Source organism: Lissotriton helveticus, chromosome 3_1 (assembly GCF_964261635.1).
Source record: "Lissotriton helveticus chromosome 3_1, aLisHel1.1, whole genome shotgun sequence".
Lineage (NCBI taxonomy): Eukaryota > Metazoa > Chordata > Amphibia > Caudata > Salamandridae > Lissotriton > Lissotriton helveticus.
In genome coordinates this window covers 549,531,932-549,557,399 of record NC_136061.1, presented here as the reverse complement: position 1 = coordinate 549,557,399, position 25,468 = coordinate 549,531,932, and the positions used below count along the sequence as shown (strand labels likewise).

General features: G+C 42.5%; 1 protein-coding gene across 1 annotated transcript in view; it reads right to left on the bottom strand.

Moving 5' to 3' along the window:
* The window catches only part of VPS8 (VPS8 subunit of CORVET complex), a 2,052,516-nt gene that overhangs the window by 1,149,455 nt on the left and 877,593 nt on the right, over positions 1-25,468 (bottom strand). Inside the window, exon 28 of the mRNA XM_078680452.1 lies at positions 6,708-6,827. Within this exon, the coding sequence (XP_078536578.1) occupies positions 6,708-6,827 (120 nt within the window). The remainder of the gene's footprint in view (positions 1-6,707; positions 6,828-25,468) is intronic.

Sequence of the window (25,468 nt, the reverse complement as noted above, 5' to 3'; positions counted from 1 at the left end):
CGATTGCAGGCCGGCAGGCATTGATCAAGATGGTAGTTCTCCCCAAATTCCTATATTTGTTTAACAATATTCCCATCCCGCTTACGAATAGTTTTTTCATGACAATACGCACTCACCTCATTAGACTGACTTGGATAGGGGATGCGGGGGGGGCAGGAGGCCAACAATCCGATGGGAGATTATGACACTACCCTACGACAGAGGGGGTTTCGGGGTTCCTAACCTTCAATTATACTATTTAGTGGCACAATGCAGCTATGCATATTCTTGGTTCCACCAGGACGCCAGTACCCCGTATCTGCGCCCAGAAGCAGACTTTTTTCTTCCTGGCACTCACCACAGTACAGCCTAAGGGTATTCCCTGAGACCCAAAGGACATACAAACGGTCTCAACCGCAAGCTTGGCCTGTCAGAACCCGAAGCTGATTAGAGTTACGGGTTTCCCGAAGTTATATTCTCCTAGCACACCGATCATCAACAACCTCTGGATTCCAATTACAAGTGAAACAATAGTACAGCGCATCCTTTCCAAATATGACATGAAGAAAATAGGGGATGCATACATTGGGGGACAGGTTTTTTCGATCTCAGAAGAGGACAGGTTTAGCGAGGCATCTTTTATGGACAAATATATCTTGAACCATGTGCGTTTGCCGCTGAAGGCGATTACCCCAGAACCAGAGCAGTTCGCCCCACTCACCACGATTATTGAGAGTACTGGGGGAGAGCACATGACCTCCAGGGTGTACAAAGCATGCGTGGACATAATCCCAATGGACATCACCAAGATACGGGCTTCCTGGGAGGCTGATCTGGGGCAACCTATTTGGATGACCAATGGGCAGTTTGCTTTGGTCAGACCAAGGAGATCTCCCTGAGCAGCTGTCATAAACTGATCCATTTTAAATTTCTGCAGAGTATACATCACCCCCGAGGCTACACATAGGATCGATCCAGACTGACCCCACTGTTGCTTGAAATGCAGGGCCCAACACCGCAGACTACACCCACCTTTCCTGGAATTGGGGTCAAATTAAGACCTTCTGGGCAGCAGTTTTCCATACACTAGGGGGAGATGGTGGAGATGGAAATTGTACTCACTTCGAAGGTTGCACTGCTGGCTATTGTGTTAACTTTTTCAGGAATTTATCGCCATTGGGTTGTTATTGGCTAAAAGAGAAATAGCAATTAAATGGGGATGTAAAACTGCTCTAACATTTAAAGGCAGGTTAAATAACTTAGCGCACTGCAACATAAACAGCGATTTGTATGACAGCACTTTGTCCAGGTCATCTTGCCCAAAAGACATCTGGGGCCCCTTAAAAACGTATACAGCGGCGCTACACCCACAATCTGCCTCACAGCTAGAGTAAGGATTGGTCCCAGCGGGTGTGGGCTAAACTGGTATCAAATTCACACTAACTGCTACAACTACAACTGTGAATTGTAGATGAAAGTATGGATCACTCGTTCCAATTCAAGACTGTGTTTCAATTTAACAGGTCGGATGGATGGTTATTCAAGAACAAGCCCTACTGTGTGCAATTTACACATGATGTATAACATACATAGAACTGGTGACTTGGTTCTTTTTACCGTTGGCCAATAACTGTTAATGTACGATGCTATCAATGGAACTATTGTAACTTATATGAAACTGGTAAATAAAGTTTAAAACAAAAAAAAGTGTGTAAACATTTTTTTTCATAACCTGAACCTGAAAAAGATAGAGGATAGAAAGGAGCCCTAATATACAATTTCAGGGTGAGCTGAACACCTCTTTCAAACTTCAGGTTTATAAGTAAGGAAAAGGCTTTACAAAGAAGCCCATCTCATCCGGTCAATAGACCAGACCCTCATGTTTGACAGTACCACATTCAATCAAGACTTATGTTGGCGAGTGACACTATGTCCCATTCATAAATGCAGATAACATTACTTCAGATTTTTGGATTACCTTACTTTCAGACTTGTAAGGTACCATCATTCAGTTTTTCTATTGTTTAATAATTATTTTTTAAGCCCTTACCTTTTTAATTTATTTGAATTTATAAATACTGAGTGCTCGATTCCAACCTATTAAAATATCTTAACCTTACTCATGAATCATAAAAACACCCTATAGGTTTTTTTAATGTGTGTTTGGGTGTGCCTGTGTCCTACCTCTGAACTAAACTGAAAAATTCCTAGGGGATGGGGTGGTGTGAGGGGGTGTAAATTCAAAATAAAGTTAATCAGAATATAATTTAAATCTACATTTATGAGTCCAAATTATCAGCAAAACGAAATTTGGTATTAAAATAGTAAGAGCATACCAATCTCTCTTTTGTAATATCAATATTCAGTCCTAACTCAGTAAGAGTAGAAGCTCATTGTCCTCAGCATACACGTGAAAGCCAAGCACCAATAGAAATAATGAGCTTTATTTAGAACAAACACATAAAAAGAATTAGAGCAATGTTTCATGGGTGAAGCTCAAATCCGGGAAGAAAAAGGAGGTAGGGATGCCCTGTGTATGACTGGAACAAAAGGAAGGGATCCAGGACAGCGTAAAGCTAGTCTACTACGCTCATCCAAAAAGCCAGGTCCTGGGCTCTTCCTTAATGCTTGCAGTGTGGGACTTTGTCTGATGCTGAGGGGGATGCTCCTGTTCTGGCTCTGTGGATGAGGGGGATATCGGCGAAGGCCAGGTCAGTGGACGGGAGGCTTCTATTGGGGGCTTGGAAGGAGATTCTTTTGTTGAGGTATTGGGGTCCGGTGTTGTGGAGGGCTTTGTAGGCATGTGTGAGCAGCTTGAAGGTCACTCTTTATTTGACTGGGAGCCAGTGGAGGTCTCATAGGTGCTGGGTGATGTGGTCCTTTCATGGGATGCTGAGGATGAGTCTGGCAGCGGCGTCCTGGACGGTCTGGAGTTTGTGGAGTAGAGATTTGTTGATTCCGGCGTAGAGAATGTTCCCGTAGTCCAGTCTGCTGGTGATGAGAGCGTGGGTGACAGTCTTCCTGGAGTCGGGGGGTCCATTTGAAGGTCTTGCGGAGTATGCAGAGGGTGCTGAAGCATGTGGTGGATATGGCGTTGATCTGTTGGTTCATAGTGAGGGAGGAGTCAAGTATGATGCCGAGGTTGTGGGCGTGGTCCATGGGTGTGGGACGGTTGCCGAGGGCTAGGGGCCACCAGTTGTCATCCCACGAGGAGGGGTTGGATCCAAGGTTGAATACTTCAGTTTTCTCCGAGTTGAGCTTCAGGCAGCTGCTTCTCAACCAGGTTGAGATGTCCTACATTCCTTCCTGGAAGTTGAGCCTTCTGGTGTTGGGTTCCTTGGTGAGGGAGAGAATGAGCTGGGTGTCATTGGATACTAGGCTGAATCCGAGTTTTCTGGCGATGGTTGTGAGGGGGGCCATGTAGATGTTGAAGAGTGTGGGGCTGAGGGAGGATCCTTGGGGTACTCCGCATCTGATCTCTGTTGGTTCGGACAGGAAGGGTGGGAGTCTAATTCTTTCAGTATTGGCCGGCGTGGAAGGAGCAGATCCAGTCTAGGGTGGTTCCCTGCATGCTGGCGTCATGGAGTCTGGCAACTAGTGTGTGGTGAAAGACGGTGTTGAGGGCTGCTGAGAGGTCTAGCAGAATGAGGGCTGCAGTGTTACTTTGGTAGAGGAGTGTGCGGATGTCGTCTGTGGCAGCTAGGAGGGCAGTCTCGATTCTGTGGTTGCTTTGGAAGCCAGGTTGAGATGTGTCGAGGATGGCGTTGGATTCTATGAAGTTTGTTAGCTGGATGTTGACGATCCTCTCTGTGATTTAGGCAGCAAAGAGGAGGAGGGAGATGGGCCTGTAGTTCTTGAGATCAGTTGGGTCTGCGAAGGGTTTCTTAAGGAGGAGTTTGTCTTCCATACAGAAAACCAAAGTACTAAAGAAACCTCTAAATTGCGGAGAAACCGGAGAGTTCCATCAGTTTAGTTTCTATTGCAAATTAAGCAGTAGGGGTGAGCACTATTATCAAGAAAGCATATGTGGGACAGATGGCGGACATTAGTGAGATCAGAAGCTACAAGACTTCAGAAGACACTGATTAACACTTCATAGAGTCCGGGCCAATTACCAGTAGGGATGAGCTGAAATGACTGATACTTATGTATGGGAGGAGACTAAGAGTAGGATCACTAAAAGCGATTGGTGGAGCCAGGGGGCTTAACCTTACTCTCGCTAACAAAAATGTTCCATCTGTTATTCTGCCTCCTCAAATATATTGACGGTTTTACATGAGTCAGGGATTCGTGCTATCCCAGGTACCTTAGAAGTCAGGGCAGACTGTTTAGTTTTCACCCAGTGATGGTGGTCTCATTTCCTTGGATGGTGCACATCTACTTGTGTCTCATACTAGCGAACTCTGAAGTTCAAGAATATAACTATTACCATCCTTCAGACAAAGGTTAGAGGAGATAAGACAGTGGATAATTTCAGCAGCATATAAAACTTCAGCAGCTGGATACAACAGGGAACATACGAGAGAGAGTCATGCAGGTTAGGTTAATGATTAAAGGTTAAAACGTCTTCTCCAACTCTAAGCTTTATGCAACTCCCAAGATATACATTCAAAGGCCCTCAGGATGTGCTCACAAGGAGAAACATTGTCAATCATTCGGGCTCTCAACCACACCATAAACATTTCCTGATAAAAGATAATGAAACCTCTAAAATCATTAAGGCTACTTGCAAGGGAGAAAGAAGGCAACACAAGTCATGTGGTAGAGAACAAAAGGTAACCAATTGAGAAAGTGGGCAAAATGCACATTTTCATCAACTGAAGCATCAAGGGGGGGTGGGGGGATGGATGCCATCGATTGGGTACCTGGATATTATGTGCCCAGCCCAGGTGGAAATAGGATAAAATTCACCCCTACCTTCGTCAGAACAAGAAAGAGAGCAATATTCCCACCATAAGGAGGAGCAAGGTGCAGCTAGTAAATCGTTATTTAATGAGGCAATCACAAATATATTATAACACACTGCTTCCGTGGGGCCTCTCATGAATGAATGACAGAGAGGAAAAGGAATGTTTACTTATACTAGGACAGAATACTCGTAGGTGGGAATGTTTAGTGCAAGAAGCTGGTACTATGAAAGTGTAGTTGAAAATGTACATACTGTGCCAACATGAGACTTTGATGTAATTGTTCTGGGAGTACGACTAGTTGGTATCCTGCTGGTGTTTCCTCACCAGCAATGTGGCTTCACATTTGCTTTATAACAAACCATTGCCATATTTAAGAGATTAACATCAGTTACTAAATACAGAGGGCCTCTGAGTTTCTCAAAATGTACATATAAGATTCATGTGAAGGTTACATCTCCTGAATACAAGTAAAAGATAAAATGTCGCCCAATCAAATCTGTTGAAAACTCAACTCAATTTGATTATGAGCCCTGATGTACCCGAGATGTTTACCAACTGGGGGCACTGACTCATTTAAAAGGCAATTCTGTTCCAAGTGAAATGAACGACTTGTGAGGTGAGGTGTCCCCCACTTCGTAGGGAGAGAATTAATTTCAAGAGGTGGCTTTATTAAATTCACTGCATTCCCTAAACTTCTGGCCTCTAAATGGCATAAAGGCACCTGATTTATCTGTGTGTTGCACGCATTATTCTAATGTCTGTAATGTAGTGTTAAATGATATCTTACTGCCATCACATTGTTTCAATATTGTCAATAAGTCTGGATGTTTGATAACAATCTGGAAATAGGTTGTTGTACTTCTCATTGGAATGGTGTTACAAATGAAAACTGGATTGTCACATTGCGGCCCTTTATATTTACAATTCAGAGGTGTAGTTCATGGCTCCACCTAGCTCACCTACCGACTTACATACCTCAAACTGGTTCAAGTGGATAGAGGATGACATGCAGATGGGCCTCCTCTCTGGTCATCTTTAAGTGTAATGAAGAATACTGCCTTGCCCTGTCCACTGTAAGGCATGCAATTCAGACCAACATGCTCCCTGATCCATGGAAGGGATTGATTACTCATCCTATACTGAAAGAAGTACAGCTCTACACTACTTGAGGTCCATTGATTGATTGGTGTATGGGCAAACATGTTGCTAAAAGATGTAGAGAAATAGGCTCCTGAAATTCATCGAATAGCATTTTTTTCAAAACACCTACCAACCAAACTGCGAATGATCTAACAATATCATTGGCCAGCCTTTGCGCATTCAGGAATATATTCGAGTAAAGAACAACATACAGCTAAATAGAGGTTTTTGGATATCACCTAATAAACGTGGACTACCCCATGACCCTATCAAAAGTTCTCATTTAAAACAAGGAGGTCTCTTTAGTAGAACTGGCCTTCAGAGCAAAAGGTAATGATGTGAAACCTTGCTATCACTGTAGGCCACTCATCATTGAGAGAGTAACCCTATGTGGAATTGATAAAGCGAAAAAAGCAAATCAAACACCCCAAAAAAGGAACATAGCAGTTTGCCAGCTGGAAACAAACCAGCACATTGTGGAAGGTAAGATCATGTGTATATTGCAAGAAAATGGCATAACTATTGATGACTATCATTTGTACTCGAACGTCTACGTCTATTTGTGTCTTCCACGAAAACCTGGTTTTGCAAGGCCTTCAGTGTTTATTTAAGGTAGCTTGATAATCACATTCAGAAAGGTGGAAATAACAAAATGTGTACTTGTAAAAAGATCCTTACCTGATCGAAAAGCACTCTGTTTACAAATAAAGTATTGTCAGGCTTAGCAAGCTGGCGTGCAAGGAAAGTGAAAAGACATCCCACTTGGGATGGAGTAAAATCAGAATTCTCCACCATGACCTACAAAATTGAACATGATATGGTTAGTGGGTGCAATTACACTCTGTTTTCAAATATTATAATAAGAAAGGGAACTACACTGCATATACATTTTATTTCTAGGAGAACATAGGGTCTAATTACGATGGTGAACAGACTTGTTTCGGATTTGGGACCGGCCATCTATGAGGCGGCCTCCCCATAATCCGAATTACGATGTGACTGCCACCACAGCGGTAGCATCACCTATATTTTGCATTGTGACAGGGATGCGGTAAGCAGCCCCCTTCGCAATACAAAATACAGGGTGCAGAAACATCCCTGCACTACATGGCAGGCACCATTCGGTGCCTGGCACATGGTGCAGGGATATGTAGGGGGCGGGGTACATGTCCCTGCACATGGGAATAAGGGGGGCCCACTACGGGCCCTCAAATCCGTTTCCGCCAAGTGTTTCGCGGCAGATTAAACACTGCAGTACGACTGGAGGAAAGGGATATCATAATCCCTACAGCGGTGCCTGGCAGACACCGCTGCAATTCAGTGCTGTGAATTTGGTTCGACAGATGGTCGGATTTGATACGCCCATCTGGACCATGGTGTTTGGAAAGATATATGGCGGGGGAAATTGCACTGCGATGGCGGAGGGACCGCCACGACAGCCTGTCAGTAGTGGTCCCTCTGCCATCGTAACGAGGCCCATAATGCCAAAACAGCTTACACTCAAAGTACAAGAACAGACATTGTACGTATTTTCATGGGCATGTACATAATTACCTGATATGGGGACACGCTTTTCTACAAGAACACTTACTTGTCTTTATATGTGATCATCTAAGACATTGTTACATTTGGTGCAAACTGGACAAATAGTTCATAAGTTATAATAGTTTCCCAAACGCCAATATAATGAGAGTTCCAAAAGGATATATTTACGTTTATGTGACTCCAAATTTGATGAATGGATGGTCACCATAGCCAAAAAGAGCAACTGTCCTATGGTGACTTTTGTTAGCTTACTGAAAATTCACTCAATTTTTTACATACAAGGCAAAACAGGAGATTCTAGAACCCATGTCCATGTGAAAGTATGCATATTTTTTAAAAGGTTTGCAACCATTAGACAGCATGCCTGCACAGAATTTAAAGGGAACAACAACTGGAGTTGGCATGGGTATAAGCCATGCCTTGGAGGTCCTGAATGTCCCGCCTATGAAAGCATACATCATTTGACTAGTAAATATAGTTTTAAGTTTGCACACTCGGCCCCCATTAGGATGGCAGGCAGACTTTGCCAGCCATCCTCACGGTACAAGGGACCGCCAGCCATAAGGGCGGGGAGTCCTGTGGGAGCTATTAGGATGCGCCCGCCACAGTGGCGGGCACATCCTGTATTCTTAACATTGTGGCGGGCGGTGCTGAAAGCACCGCCCACCGCAATGCTAAGAATACATCTTGTGCATTTCAAAGCACAACGTGACAGGCACCGCGCGGTGCCTGCCACGTTGTTCTTTGAAAGGCAGGGGGTTAACATAGGTACCCCCCAAAACCCCCAGAGTCCATGAGGGCCAGCAACGGGCCCCCAAAGCAGACTCCGCATGCCTTTCCGTGGCGGCATTGCATCCAAAACAGCACATTGTAATATGGCTGGCAGGGTGTCACACAGACACCGCCACCATATTGCAGCCTTTTCCGCCACGGTCGCAAGGCGACCGGGGCGGAAAAGCGGTGGACGGTCTTTCCGTCCGCCGCGGACCCCCCAGACATTCTAATATGGCAGGGGGTCATTTCTGCAGGGATGGCGGGCGGATCGCCCCCGCCATTCTAATGGACCCCCAGGTATTTGAATCACTTTAGATGTTCAAGATAGATAGACATATAATACATACAATCAATACATAGTACACAACCAATGTTGAAATTGGGAAAGGGCACTCTTTTCAAAATGACATATTCTTTGACATAGAGAACACCTCAATGAGACAGAGTTTTCCATTGCACCAAACCACCTTACACCATATAAGGTGTTTGCGAACAAGGGTCAAACAACACAAAGGAGGGACACACTACGAAGTCTGCATGGACTAAGCCCAAATCTTTGAAAACAAAATAACATATCCACTGTTGTCCACACACAATGCTTCACTGGGACATACAATGTTTTCCTGTGCACCAAACCACTCTGCATAATTTTTCGTGCTTTCAAATAAAATGACAAAGATCACTCATAATGTACATAACCCCCATCTCCCTCTGCCCCCTCCCCCCATCCCCCTAGGTCAGTGTGGACAAAACCTAAGCCTTAAAGGACAGTAATCACACCTGACACACTCAACACTGCACTAGGATATATGGTGTCTCATTTCACTTTGTAACTTTTCAGCATTTTTGGAATTCACGAACAGTAAACATAAAACACAAAGAACTAAGAGACATACAACCACAACAAATAACTGGCCAAGACAGAACTGAGATGGGTGTGAACGAAGCATGACCACATGTCCATTTACACACACAACACCTCAGAGTGACATTAAATTCAACTGCACAGCTGTTGGTTGCACTGGATAGAACTCTCCAGTCTGGTCCACATTTTGTGTAGTTGTAACCACAGAAGCTGCACCAAACACAGAAGGTCCAGCAACCTACCCTTCCTTCACTGTATAGAATGGCTGAAACAACATAGCTACCACCTCCCCTAGTATAGCTACTTCTCCCACTACTTCACAAATACTGAAACACAACAAATGGCCATCCAATAATGGAACTGTATTTATCGCTTCATAGTTGTTGTGCATAAGTGAAAGTTACCACATCACCACCTACATTGCAAATGGCTTATTCTGACAGTTGATGCACCACACTTATAAAATGTATGTTATTTTTCTATAGCGCCACTTAGTCAGTTAGTATTAGAGCTCTTTACATGTAACATTTACTGCTCAAACATGATGAATTTACCACAACTACATTTGAAAATCCATTAAATATGGAAATCAGAAAGGAGGGCGGGGGTAGGCGTAAGGTAGAAATAGGGGACCTGCTGAATGATCAATAATATAACATCTGCTAGTGCAACATACTATATCTTTCAAGCCCGCAAATTGGAGGAATTGTAACTTATATAAAATGTCTTGCAAGATCTTGGTTTCCGGAGGTGGACTAACTTATCATGAACGTTCTTAGTTAATCTATTTTGTGAATATGTAGGTCTTGAGTTTTTTGCTAAAGCTAAGGATGTTAGGTGCTTTTCGTAACCAGCTTGGGAGGGTGTTCCAAATTGCGTACGTGGGTCTGGGAATGATTGTCTTTGAGCATGTGCTATTTGGAATTTAGTAGGTTATTGCTGAGGGATACTCTTATGACACCATAGATTTTCAGATGATCGGATAGATAAGTATGCCTGCCTAGGTGGAGTGCTCTGTATGATGTTTGAGTTATTTATGAGTTGACGAAGAGGTTCAAAGAATGGTTCAAAAGGACAAGTGACTGTATGGAACCTTGTGGGAATCCAACAATAAATGTATGTATTTTACATCTGCATGTTCCTCATTTTATTAGATTGGAGCAGCAAAACAGAAAACACTTGAACCAACTAAGTACTTCCTGTTTTAGTAGCAATCTGTTATCTTCTGAATTTATTAGTTTCATAATCAACTATTTTTGTCTATCAGAACTATAAGACGTGTATCTCCATTGTCAAGTACTTGCAGAATATCATTCAAGACGTTTCCTGTACTATGCCATACTTTGAATCCTGATTTTGTAGGTGATAGAAGAGAGTTACCATCGGTAATAATGATCGTCAATAATGACCATAATGTGAAATAGGACCAAACCGAGGAGACCTGGCGGCCTCTTTACCCAACTGCGATGAGACCCTTAACTACTGCAGGTACAGCACCTTGATCCGCAGTCACAAAATGGATGGATTCATCTTCCTTGGCACTCCTGTTTCCAGTAGCAGACTGTCGCTGCAGCTCCATCATTGTGAAAGGCACACATAGAATCTAACATAATCCTTCTGCAGTGTAGCTGATCCTGATCAATGCAATCACTAAATAGCAATAACTTCTAAAGTAATGTTTTGTCCCCTATTTAAATATCTAATATGTTGTTAAAGTGACAACACTTAAAATCAAGGCATATACACATCCTAAAACAAGAAACACAAATTAAAGAAAGAGTTACTTACCTTTGTAATGATATTTCTGGTGGATATACCTTCCTGCAGATTCCTGAAATTAAAAATATCATCCAGGCTCCAGAATGGTGCAATCCCAGCAATAGTGCTATAGTGCTGTCAGGGGGCATTACATGATATGAATCACAGCTTTGTTTGCCTAAGATGTGGAGAACACTGATATAAAAAAAAGAAGTCATATAGGGCTGGCATCAGTTCCCTTTATTTATTTGTTTGTATCAAGACAAGGTTAGCTGTGTGGAGAGAAACCAAAAGAGCTTTTCCACAATTAAACAGGAACATTATTACATACATTGGGATCTTATTAAGAGCAGAACTAAGTCAGAAGGGAAGGAGGAAGGGAAGTGAGGAATCTGAAGGAAGAATCCACCAGAAATATTTCTGCCGGTTCTTCTAGTTATAAATGGGTCCCAATGTTCCAGGAGGAGTCACTAAGTAGTCCTGATTAGCAAAGAAATATACAACACAACACTAGCGATCATTGCAAATAAGAGCAGTCAGACTGCATTATTTGGGAAAGGTATGGAGAGAAGACTGAGTGGCAGGCCAGCGAATAGCAAATATCTAAATCCCCCAGTAGAAGCCTCAGAAGCTTCCATGGGCCTCAAAGTGAAAAGGAATTCTAGCTAAAGGTTTGTTCTCTACAAAGGCACCACAGATCTTTCTGTATAGAATAACCTAATAAAAACAATACTTGGTCACCACTTTGCATTTTTTAGTTCCAAAAAAGCGAAAGAATTGCTAATCTTTCTCTGTCCTGTCTTGCAGTATAAACGTAGGAGAAGAGAGTGCACCAATGAACTATTCTTTTCGACATCTCATCTTCTGTAGAAAGGTCAGGTAGAGGAAAGAAGTATCGAAGGGTTAAAGACTGGTCATGGTGGAAGGCAGATGCTTTTAGCAGAAAGGATGGACAAGAACGGAGGGCAAGCTTGTCTGACAAGCTTGTCTGACAAATGATGGCTGGAACAACAGGGCCTGTTATCTCGCTGATGGTATGAGCCGAAGAGATTTATACAGTTTTAGTAAGGAGGTGAACTGAAGAACAAATTACTTACCTTCAGTAATGCTTTTCTGGTAGGGACTCCATCTAACCACAGATTCCTCAACGAATAATCCCCAGCCGCCAGACTGGATCTGGAAATTCTTGAGCAGTACCTCCAAGTGCCGGTTTGTGGCGTCGGGCAACTTTGCATTGATGTTGCCTGCGGTGGAAGTAACGTGATGCGGAGCCCATAAATACGCCACCCAAGCATGTGGACATCACTGCCTTTCGTGACTATTTCCCAGCCAAAGTGCATAGACACAAAAGAATGATGTGTGACCAGTGAGCAGAAACTAACCAGATCTTTTGGGGGAAAAGCCCATTTCGCAGAGCAGGGAGGGTAAGTGAGGTTCTGCAGTTAGAGACAGGGTTGAATAGAAAAAGCATTACTGAAGGTAAGTAACTTGTTCTTCTGATAGAGACTTCTTACCACAGATTCCTCACCTTAGAATAAATATCTAAGCAATACCTCCCCAGACGTGGGTCTGCGAACTGAGAAACCAAATTTCCTGAATGACTGAACGGGCAAAGTGCCCGTCTCGACAGACCTGACTGTCCAGGTAGCAATATTTTATGAACCTTTGGAATGACGCCCACATCGCAGCCTGGCAAATGTCCTGAACTGGTGCACAGCGCACTAGTTCAGTGGTAGCAGCTTCGCTCTGGTGAAATGAACATGGAGGCCAACCATAACACAATCCATCCAAATATTGCTCTCTTTTGTACTGCTTGGCCTTTCTTAGCCCCAGGGAAACCGATAAAAAGTTGGTCATCCTGTTGGTAGTCTCTTATTGGGTCTACATGGCAGCTAAGTGTCTTCCTGGGTTCAGACGTTGAAATCACCTTTCCTCTGTGGAGGAGTAAAGTGGTGCTTAGAAAGCCGGCAAGGTGATGGATATCCCTATGTGGAAGGGAGTGACAACCTTAGGCAGGAAAGCTGCTACTGTCTGGAGGATTCATTTGACCAAGAAGAAGGATGAATATCATCGAACTGTAGATAAAGCCTGGAGTTCGCTCTTTCGCCAGGCCAATTCTTTGATGATGAGAAGTACTGTCTGAATAGTCCAAAGGTGAAGAGGCTACTGTGCATGGATTGGAAGAGAGTGCACATCAGGTAAGTGAGAACCAAATTAAGGTCTCACGGAGCAATCACAAACTGTGCTATTTGGAACATACAGGTCAGCCCCTTCAAAAAAACAACCACAACAGGCAAAATGAAAAGGGATGGCCGATTTGGTAAAACACGAAGGTTGAAAGGGCCGAAAGGTAGCACTTAACTATTACCACAGCAAGACTTTGATGGTCTAGGGACAAACAAAACAGGAGAACATATGATAACTGCATATTTAGAGATCTGATGTGTCGGGGGGACCATCAAGTAACAAGCTTTCACCAGCATCCTGCACAGACAGATTTTGTGGAAGGACGCTTTGCTGCCAAGAGGACATCAACTACCTTTGAATGCAGATTGAAAGGGTCTCCCAAAGCTCAATCTCCATGCATGGATGTGTCGGATGCACAGGCTCGAGTCCAGAACTCAGCTCCGCTCCTGGGACAGGAGGTTCACCTGAGAAGGCAGCTAGACTCTATAACATGTGCTCATCTTTTCGCCTAGTCTAGGGCCACTAGGATGACAAGGGCCGTTCTTTCTTTCAGTTCCGTGGGCAGGAGAGGTAGGGGCAAAAAGGCATGTAGGAGTTCCGAGGGAAGACTGCCCTGGAAACTCCAAAGTGTAAACATTTGGACACTGCACATTCACTGTGATGGTAAATACATCAAACTAGGGTTCTCCACATTGCTGGAAGATGGCTTGTGCAACTGTAGTGTAGTTCCTATTATCCCAATAGGCTCTGCGCATTGGAATAATACCTTCAATAGTATAGGCCTAGACCAGACGTTAACTAGGTCTTCTATTGTCAATATTAGACTTAAAGTTTTGGGTTTGCCAGCTAGCTCAGAGTTCACTAGAAACTTTCTCGAATAGGCAAGGAGGAGTTGAACCTCCCTGGATAGACAAGAAGGGATTTAGTTTCTGACAACCATAGAACATGACAACTTTGCTCTCCCCTAATCAAGAGTGTATCTCTAGAGTCGTGTGAAAACAAAAGACAACTTATTTTACTCAGTCAGTACGTGCATTCTTAGTCTCACCAGATTGTAGAGAAAAGGAAGAGACGGGCGTGTTCAATAAAAGATGTTATTTATTGATCAGTCTCTTTTCTCATACAAGAGAAATGGATCGATATTATTGCAATACTTATGGTTAAGTAAAGTGCATACAATAAAAGCAGAAGTATAAAATAATACTGTAAAAACATTTATATGGTTTCTAAGCCATAAGGTAGTTTAAAATTGATAAAATAGATACATACATTTAAACATTTGACTAATTGTCCTCAACTGGTGCTTCTAACCAAGCCTACCCCGGTGTACCTGACCTAAGCCTAATACGTGGGCGGGAATAGAAAGTAGCAGTTTAAGTTAAGTTTGTTTTGCCAAGTGACTGACTCAAGAATTCTCTGCGAGGGGTTATTCAGTTCTGTACCTGGAATCTAGGATGAGTGAGGGATGGTATCTCTCGTCTCTGGTCTCGATATTCCAGGCTGCCTGCGAGGGCTACCCGGAAGCGCCGGAGCTGGATTTCTCGGCAGGAGAAAGCAGCGTCTCGTTCTCAGCGCGTCAGGAAGGCGGGGCTGCGCCAGCGGGGTCTGCTCTGCTCTGGGCTTCGGCAAGTCTGGCTGCTCCGATCTCGTCACCACCGCGTGTGTTTGCTTAAGGCAATACCGGTAATATTTATACCTGTAAGGTGCCGAGATTGACGTAAGGATGGACATAGATACGTCAATAAGGATGTCATACGACTTGGTCGTTAGCACATTCTTTTGCTGAAGTTCTCGATGAAATCAAAACAATGGCCGCAGGGTTTTTCCCAGGTTGTCATAGGTTTGATTTGTTTTGAGAACTCCGTATGCCTTATCAGGGGCTGGAGGAATATCGCTTGTCTAATTAGATGGCAAGCGTTATGACCTAATCAGATAACACGTTCCTGTGCCGTAGTGTGGCTTAATCAGATAACGGTTTCTGCATCATGGGATGGCTGCTAGTTAACTCGTTAACCAGAACAGGGTCAGGAATAGGGGGATCGATACAGAACCTATAGGAATACATCACACCCACTCCACGCTAACTATGGCCATGTTTATGAATCTAGGCATAGTAAAACATACTGTAGAGTATCGTGTATACCTTACCACCCCAAAATACATATAATGCATTTCGAATAATGAAATGTACGGAAAAAAATATTCACATGCACTATATGCACTCAAGCTGTAGAATAATGCTAAAGTAATCACGCATATGTATACATTATTGCTAATTGGTATATGAGAATGTACACATGAAATGGCTCTTAATACAGAAGAAAAAAGGTTCGAGACCATTTCATCACAGAATAAAAATAATTATGAACATACCAGCGGGCAGCTAATGTCTATAAAGTTTCTAAAAATAGAAATTTTAGTTCTCTAAGAATAGTTCTTACTTTAAGCAGAAGATAAGTGTCCCGAAAAAATCGAAAAATATTTTGGGGCTGCTGAAAAATTGCTGTCCGTGAACAGGAGGGGAAATTGTTCATGGTATTCTGTTATTAAAGTTGAAGGTCAAATTCAGGGAACGCCGTGTGCTAGCTTGCTCAAAAGTCTCTATTTCTGCTCTGGTGAGAACATCATATCATTTAGACTGTCGAAAAAGCTGTCAACAGCTTCCTGGGAGAGTTCCACTAACTCGGAAAAGGATGTAACCATGCATTCATGTGCATGATTGTCTCCATTGACGTTTTGATTAGTATTGCTGACAGAAGGTCGTACCTGATCGATGCTGCTTTCATCTTGAACTCCACTACCCCTTAATCGTAGCGGTGAAGTCTCCACGAATGCCGTCATCAGGATTGGCAGCCGTTGAGGGCAGCACAAAGCATGAGCCTTTATCGGACTCAACAATGTTTCTGCATCCATTGGCGCATCCGATTGTAGCGTCAGACAGGTGTCCAACACGCATTCTTCTCCGCACAGCAGGCACCTTAATACAGGTAAAACACATCGATGCCACATTGGTCGAAATGAAAGAAACCAAGTCATGTTCAGGTCTCTAAGCCGGGATAGTCCCAGGATTTTTGATATCCGGTCCCAGTATCCAATGGCTCGGATTGTTTCTTCCCTTGTCGCAGGTGTTTTGTCTGTGACACGGTTTGCCATAACGAAATATAAGGACCAAGAATAGGATTCCTGCAATTAGTCCTAAAATGAGGGGAAGTCCGCCAAAAATCGAATGGACGAAATCTGGAAAAATACCCAGTATGGCTTTGAATGGTGTTAATGCCATCGAAAATACTGTCTTAAATACTTTTGAGACTCCACTGGTATCAGAAATATTTAAGATTTCATTCAGGATTTCTGCGAAATGTATGGGGGAATTAGTTGATAACAATGAGTGAATCTCTGCAGTCGTCCTTGCGACTAGGAGATCATACGTTTCTTTTGATGACGTGAGCCTGGTTGGCGTCTGAAGAAGCACTGTTTTCATTCTGCTTAAAGTGTCTATTCGAATAGAAGTAATTTTCAAGTTGGGCCATGCCCTTGCCTCCCTGTCTGGAAAGGAGCTGGGGAACAATAAGCGTCCACAGCACTTGACCTTCGCAGTCGTAGTTACGAGATAAGGAGTCCCGGGGATAAGACTACAGCATCTGCGGTCCACAATTAGAATGTAACTCCCATTATAGAGTCTTTGAAAGAATGGTTCTATCTCTGTAGCAGGTGTGCCTAGCTGGTGACATGAAAGGTTATTTGAGTTCCCTTCACAGGCTCCATGCAAACTAATTCCATTACACAGAAGTGTACCGCTTAGTGACATCGCACAATTGTTGCCACTAAGAAACACTTTCTGTCCTTTATTACTGACACATGCATGTGAATAGGGCAAGTTCCATGTTGTTTTAATGTACCCTTTTCCCAATTTTTCGTACATGCCAGCCTGTATATATTTTTGGCAGTATTGAAACCTGAAGGTTGATATTGGAATATTAATTATCCCATGTATTATCCATTCACTGACAGGTCGTTCTGACATTGTCACTGGTAATCTCTCGAGTTTCTCAATGCTCAGGATTGTATAATCAGCACCCTTTTGTGCCATACTGATCTGTTTATCAGTAAGGTTAAAGATAGTGAATAGTGACGTTGTGTTGATTAAACGCCAAGGCACATAGCCTGAACGCAGGTTTTGTAACGTCCAGCCAAGCTGTACAATAGAACGCAATTGAGACTGACCGTGTTGTAACAGCAGTAAGTCTTGCGATATTATGTCGATTGCTGAAGACACAATGCTGTCCAAAGAAAAAATTCTGGAGGACAGAGTCATTAACCCATTGTCCACTACAGAAAGTGATTTTTCCAAATTAATACGGTCAATTTCCCGTATACTTTCTGCTGTTTCAATTTGAGTTACCTTCCAGGCCTCGTTGTAAGCTGCATATATAGAGGCTGCTATGAAGCGTTTTTGACGCTGTTTGCGTGGTCCCATAATGAAATCACGCAAGTCAGCACCATCAGTAAGTAAAGTTAGGTGTTGCTTAATTTGTCAGTGTGGAAGTTTGTAGCCATTGAAGGCATAATTTGCCCACACTGTAGGTGGTTATTATCCCTGGGTGTTGTCTTTGGGAATATCTAGGGTCTGGCCTGGTCAATTTGAACCCCTGTGTTTTGTTCAGGAATCTGTCTTGACAGTTATTAGTATCTGTGGGCCAGATCAACCACTGTTTCCAATCAGGATGTGTTCTGTTTTGGTTTAATATATAGTTTACGTCTATCTCTTCATCTGTAGAGCTATTGCTGTCCATTGTTGGCTTTGGAATAGACGGTTTATTTAAGTCTTTGATTTTGGCTAAGCCAAGACAGGTGGTTTGTTGAACAGTGTCATTCAAAAATATAATTTGTTCTGGGATCATGCAGGCTCTAAACAATGATTCTATACCTTGTACTTGCCATTCTTTTGTACCCCAAACACTTTTTACTTCAACATTTTTGTCCCAATAATCAAACCCAAAAGTATTCATTTGTTCAAAAAACTAGTCTGAATATATCAATTTCGTGTTTGTTAGCATGGTCTTTGTCCCTGTCTTATTTGACAATTTGAAATAAAATGTTTCAGCATTACTTGTGTTGAACCCTGAAAAGTATGAATATTTGTCGTAAAAGGTTCTTGAGCTTCCTTTTGGAGGGGTTGCACAATGTTCCCATTGATTATAATTTAAAACATTTCTAGGTTGTGCAGATTTATGTAGAAAATGGTTACCATAGTGGTTGTAACAGTACATACTATCATAATTAGTCGAACCCTGCAAATAATCATGTTTGGTAAATTTAGCAGACATCACTAAGTCAGACATCATATTATTTATACTTTCAAAATCCCAATCATCAGCAAATGAGCTTGTTTTTACAAAGTCACTCAACGAGATCTTAATTTGGTGTGGATATTTCAGGATCTCAACCGGACCATAAATTTCGTAGTCAGTATTGTCCCATGCTACCCCACCTGGTATAGGATTGGCTGTGAAGTTGACTGAAGAAAGTTCTCTTTTCTCGACGTGTGAAGATGTGTGTGGCTTGAGGATCAAGTTGATTTTCTGACTTGCTGTGTCCATTTTAGCATATTTTCCCTCAATGAAGCGTCCCAAAGTTAGTACCATGATGAGCCAAAGTATGAGGATAAATGCACCAAAGCCCACCCAAAATTCAATCCATGGAGAAATCAGATATGTTTCTTTCAGTTGTTTCAAAAGTTCTTTAGCTTTATCTTTAAAGGTTTTTGTTGATGGCTGTGTTTTTGATTCACTTAGGTCTTCAGAGGAATCATCGAAGTTAATGAAGTAGCCGGATGCAGTTCTGTCAATTGTTCCAATTGCTTCAGGATTACTGTTTCTTGCATATTCGTTTGTTACTTCATTGTAGGTTGGTGTGTCTCTACTAAATGTTTTTATTTGGGTTTTCAGAGGTTTAAGTTCCATTGCATTGTTGCACAGTCCTTGTTGTTCTTCTGTAGGCGTTTCGAATGTGATTAGCCTCTTAGTTAGGACCTCTGTATTGGTAGCAAACCTTGGTGTTCTACTACTTATCGGGAGTCCACTTGGCCTACTGTTTGTTATCGGCCACATGATTGTGGTTTTACCAGGTCGATGGATACAACTCGGTTCTCCTTTTTACCAGCAAGCGGCGGTAGTACAACTGATCTTGTCCCGTTGATAGACAAGACAGGAACTGCTTTTCTGTAAGAAGGCCCAAATTCCTTCTTTACCGCGATCTTTTCTCTGACTAGATCCCCGACTTTTGGAATCCAGACAGGTCTTGCTGGGACAGGTGGTGGTTCTTCAGTGGTTGTTGGCTGCTGTTTCAACTTTATGTTGCTCAGGTCTTTTCTTGTTTAAGTCCTGCAAAATAGCCAAACGATCTTTGATATCAAAGCTTTTTTCCTTTACCACTGAAGTCTGACTGTCAAGATCTAAGACTAACATCCTAGTTCCAAACAATAATTCGTACGGACTGAATCCCTTCAGAGAATTTCTTGGCAAGTTATTTAGACTACGTTGGACACTTATTAGATGTTTGACCCACCCAGCTCCCGAACCTAATACCTTTGCTGTTATAGATTGCTTTATGTCACGGTTTTTTCTTTCTACAATTCCGTTCCCCTCAGGGTGAAATGGACAAGAGTACCGCAATGTAACGCCCATGCTGACCATGGCCTCCTTATAAGCTCTAGAGCTAAAAGCAGGACCATGGTCCGAATGCAGCATGCCAATTGCGTATGTGCCGATAAAGACTCGCAAATCTTTTATAACAGTTCTGGCGTCAGCCGAGTGCTGGGGATCTACATTATAAGTGGAAACTAGCCTGTATATGTTAATCGGACGCTTTGCTTTTTACTGCTGATCCTTTCTGGAGTGAAACGCCACGGTAGTATACCGTTTCTCTCGCCACTGCGAGCTCTGTTGCAGTCCGGGCATTTTTTTACAAAAATGTGATGCTGCAGGCTCATGCCTGGCCACCAGTACACTGATTGTAGTTCTTCAAGAGAATCTTTTAGTTTGAGGTGTCTGAGACCCTCGCCCATATGTGCGTCTGCAATTAACAAAGTTCTCCTGTCCATGTTTGAAATTACTCTATCCCCCACTCCAGGGATTCGAGCAAAAGGGACGGAGTTTGCATCGATTATGTATGTATAATTGAGTGGATAGTTGATCGGTAGCGCTGAGCAGTCGCCTTTTGATGACGTTTTTACCGCCAGCACTGTTTCACCGTCAATGTATTTCATTGTACGCTTTTTTCTAGCTACGGAAGCCGATTTAGTTGCTACCGCTGTGGCTGTCTTAGCCAATGAATTCCCTGCAACGTGAACGCCATCACGCTGATGACTCAGTGAGTGTATCACGTGAGTCTTTGGTAGTTCTTTTTGTAACAGAACTATTTGTTCCCAAAGCAGTTTTTGCTTTATTGTTGCACCTGTGTCATCTTTGTAACCGTTTTGAATCCATTTCTGCAAATCGTTGTTATATGATTTGACGCAGTAATATGAATCGGACACTATAAGTGTCGGGAATTCGCGATCCGCATTATCTAGCGCCATTTTCAATGCTATTATTTCAGTCTGTTGTTCTGAATTAGTTTCTACTGAGTGTGTTTTTGTCAATAGAGGTCTTAGTTTACCTCCGCGCCACACTTCTTTTGTAATCTCACATGTGGGGTTGTATGCTTGTTCTCCCCAAACGGAGGGTTGAGCATGTCCGTCTGTATAGATTACACAGGCGTATTGTCGTAAGGGCAGAATGTCGATTGGCAGAGGGAATGTTCTTTCATATTCTAGATTTTTCAATTCTTTTAATTCTGGATCAAAGTAGTATTTTACTTTGTCCGTTGTAATTGAGTTCACCCATTGTATCCATTCCGGATTCAATGCTGTTGTTGGTAAATTACACGGTGTTGTTAATGCCTCAAAGGCTGATTCTGCTGTTCTGACTGTGATGTGTCTACCGTCAGCTTTATCTTTTTCTCTAGCTATTGCGGTTTGAACTGCATGAACAATGTTTTCTTTAATGCTGAATTTCTTTTCAGCTTCTGTGTACAAGTGTGATTTGAATGCAATTGGTACCTTTTCTCCCTCGTTAGAGGTCAGGTATGTGAATCCGCATCTTCCTGGGATGACTCGAATCACAAGATTGCGTGTGTTATCACGTGTTTCTAATTTTGTTTTAATTAACATGTCTGTTTGTAAGGATCTCAAAATTTCTGTGTGTGTTTGAGTCCAATTGGTTCTTTTAAAATCTGGTTTTATTAGATCATAAAGGGGCTTGACCCTTTCTGCGTAATTTGCAATGTATGTTCTTCCGAAATTTAGGAAGCCTAGAATTGACTGTAGGTTTTTTAGTGTTCTAGGTGCTTGGAGTACGGCACATTTCTCGAGGAAATTGTCAGCCAGGCTTTTGCCTTCACTTGATAATTCATATCCTAAGAACAGGACTGTTAGATGGGCAATTCTAGATTTTTTAAAGTTGAATTTGTAACCCTCTGCTGCGAACCCAAGTATTATGGTGTTCACTCTCTTCAAGTGAGTATCCAAGTCATCATCTGTTAGGTATATGTCGTCGACATAAGATAATGCCTCTTCGTCATATGTTTGTAATAATTCTGTTACTCTCGCTGAGAATAATCCAGGGCTGTTCTTGAACCCTTGGGGTAACCGACAGAATTGTTTTTGAGCGCCATTTATTGAGAACGCGGACAAATATCTGCTCTCTGGTGCTATATTTTGACAGAAGAATCCATTAGAGATGTCTAATGTTGTTTTGTATTTTTTGCGCACTATGTTATTCATTAGTGCTGCACTATGCGAGTTTTGTACTGCAAAAGTTTTGCAACATGAGTTAAGGTGTCTGTAATCCAAAACTAGACGATATGAATTGTCTGGTTTGGAGACAGGAAACAAAGGGTTGTTCATTTGTGAGGTGCAAGTTTCAATCACCCCCTGGTACTCTAGTTGATCTAGGATTTCTTTTACCTGTTTTTTAACTTCTTGCTTAATTGGGTACTGTCTTTGTGCAGTAGGTTGTGATTTTAACTGGATTTTGTGAGGAGGAGAGTCCTCATCCCATCCTACGTGATTTTTATATAAAGCAGGAGCTTGAGCTACTGCCCACTTTCTTGCAAGTGTATATTTTTTATGAATTGGGATATGATTTGAGAAGGCAGGCATAATTATTTCTTCGCCATGAGGGCAGTCCCTGACAAACTCTGGTGGCCAGTCTTTTTCAGCAAGAAGGATGTCATAGCCCTTGGAGAGATTATCCCAAAATAGTCCCCTTATTTTTCTAGTCTTATCCCCTTCTATACGTAAAGTTATTTCATATATTTTGTGAGGTTTGCTAACTCTGGTGTCTGCAGTTTCCACTTGAAGATATTCATTTGTGTCCACTGTCTCCAGATGATTCATAAGGACTTTGCGAGCTATGCTCACTTCTGCTGCGCTGTCTAGCATTGTCTGAGCCCATTCTCCGTTTTTCAGTTGTGTCCTCAGTATTCTCGGCATTGTTAACTACTTTAATACTGGCTACCTTCTTTTTTGGAAATTGTAATTTCTTATTTGGATGAGCAGGTTCCTTGTCTTTGGACTTGACGTGCCCTTCCCTGGGTTCCGATCGTCCTCTTCTTTCCGATTTCTGCGAGGAAGTCTGAAAAGATTGAGAGGGACGTGTATCAAAATCTTGATAGCTATCCGGTTTCTTTATATTATCCCTATTTCTAAGGTTGTATTTTTTCACAGAGGGCTCACTTTGGGGAGACTTGGGTCCTTGGTCCGGAGATCTTTCTCTCCGCCGAGGAGACCTTCCTCTGGACTGGAATCTCTTTTCTTTTGGATTGGATTGTTTGTTTCCATCCCAGTTCTTCTTTTGACTGTTTAGGTTATTTTTAATAAATATTTTTTCAGGACTTTCAATTAGTTGGGGCTTCACTGGTATTCCACCCAAACTATCTCTACCTAGTTCTTCATAGGATTTTTCTATAATTCGGGCAATTTCAGCTGGTTGGTCTGCTATATCTGTTTCTTTTAACCTTTGGCGGATCGCCACGTTTGCTGCTTCTCCCTTTATATTGGCTAGTAATATAGCCGAGACCTGCTTGAAGTCTTTCAGTAATTTCATACCAAGAGTTAAAGCGGGTTCTGGACCGTATTCGTCTTTGAATTTGTTTTTAGCACATCTGGTATTACTGACATGGATGGAACGCCATGTGTTTTTGTGTAAATGGAAGCAAAGACTGTACCCCAAGTGTCACAGTCCTCCACGTGTGGTGCGATTCCCATTGGAAGACAGATAGTCAGAATCCTGTGTTTATCCACAGGGGTGGTGTCTGGAAACACCGCCTCTATTTGGGTGATTTTTTTGTGCTAACCAGAATGGTATCTGTTCCCTTTTAGCTGGTACTTTACCTAGGCAGGACTGTATGTTCTGTGGTGTAATTTTATTTGTGTTCCCCTGATGAGGGGTCAGCTGTGGAATTTTAATTGCTGGTTGGATTATTTAAGTCCGCATTACATATTGTACTAATTGTCTATGTACTTTTATTAATTGTTTTAGTTGTATTAGAAGATCTGCTGCAGACATTCTTTCGATGTCTGGATGTGGTGTGTATCCGGCTAGGACCGGCCACGTTGCTCCTGGTCTACCTAATGGACCGAGCCTGGTGATGTGATTGTTGTGTTTTAGGGCGCCATTAAACAAGAGCAGGTGCTCTTGAAATTTAAGTGGTACTTCCACCTCCTCGAAAGGAGTGTACTCTTCAGGAGGTTCCTCTGTTTTGTAATGGTGGAAGACCTTTGTTACAGCGTTTGCTGCTGGAAAATGTATCCATGAATAGAATACCTCTGTCTGCCGATATTCGTGTGCCTCTATTACGAATATGACTGTGCCACCTCTAGGTGTCAGTCCATTTTCTATAAGTTTCAAAGTTATAGATTTCCTTATGTTGACCCCGATGAGTATTAAATTCGGGTCTGCTTCTTGCATAGTATTATCAGCTGTTACGAGTTCAGCTGCTACTCTAGCTATCTCTCTTTCTTCTTCAGTGTCTGACATTCTACTGTCAGGAAGGTTATTTTGTTTGTTTGCAGATCAGGTTTCTTTGGAAACAAAGATTAGATGCACAATATTTTGGAACAGTGTATCCTTCAACGTTGACTAAACCAAGAACCATACATAGGAGTTTCTTCCTGCGAGGTTTGGCGGATATGACCTTTCACCCACTCCAGACGTCTTTGGAGTATTATGGGAAAAAAGGGGTCTGAGTGAAAAAGCACGACTGAGTTACTCTAATGTCTTGCGTTAGTTTTATCGCCTTTCCAAACGTTTGGGCGCCATGTAGTGTAGTTCCTATTATCCCAATAGGCTCTGCGCATTGGAATAATACCTTCAATAGTATAGGCCTAGACCAGACGTTAACTAGGTCTTCTATTGTCGATATTAGACTTAAAGTTTTGGGTTTACCAGCTAGCTCAGAGTTCACTAGAAACTTTCTCGAATAGGCAAGGAGGAGTTGAACCTCCCTGGATAGACAAGAAGGGATTTAGTTTCTGACAACCATAGAACATGACAACTTTGCTCTCCCCTAATCAAGAGTGTATCTCTAGAGTCGTGTGAAAACAAAAGACAACTTATTTTACTCAGTCAGTACGTGCATTCTTAGTCTCACCAGATTGTAGAGAAAAGGAAGAGACGAGCGTGTTCAATAAAAGATGTTATTTATTGATCAGTCTCTTTTCTCATACAAGAGAAATGGATCGATATTATTGCAATACTTATGGTTAAGTAAAGTGCATACAATAAAAGCAGAAGTATAAAATAATACTGTAAAAACATTTATATGGTTTCTAAGCCATAAGGTAGTTTAAAATTGATAAAATAGATACATACATTTAAACATTTGACTAATCGTCCTCAACTGGTGCTTCTAACCAAGCCTACCCTGGTGTACCTGACCTAAGCCTAATACGTGGGCGGGAATAGAAAGTAGCAGTTTAAGTTAAGTTTGTTTTGCCAAGTGACTGACTCAAGAATTCTCTGCGAGGGGTTATTCAGTTCTGTACCTGGAATCTAGGATGAGTGAGGGATGGTATCTCTCGTCTCTGGTCTCGATATTCCAGTCTGCCTGCGAGGGCTACCCGGAAGCGCCGGAGCTGGATTTCTCGGCAGGAGAAAGCAGCGTCTCGTTCTCAGCGCGTCAGGAAGGCGGGGCTGCGCCAGCGGGGTCTGCTCTGCTCTGGGCTTCGGCAAGTCTGGCTGCTCCGATCTCGTCACCACCGCGTGTG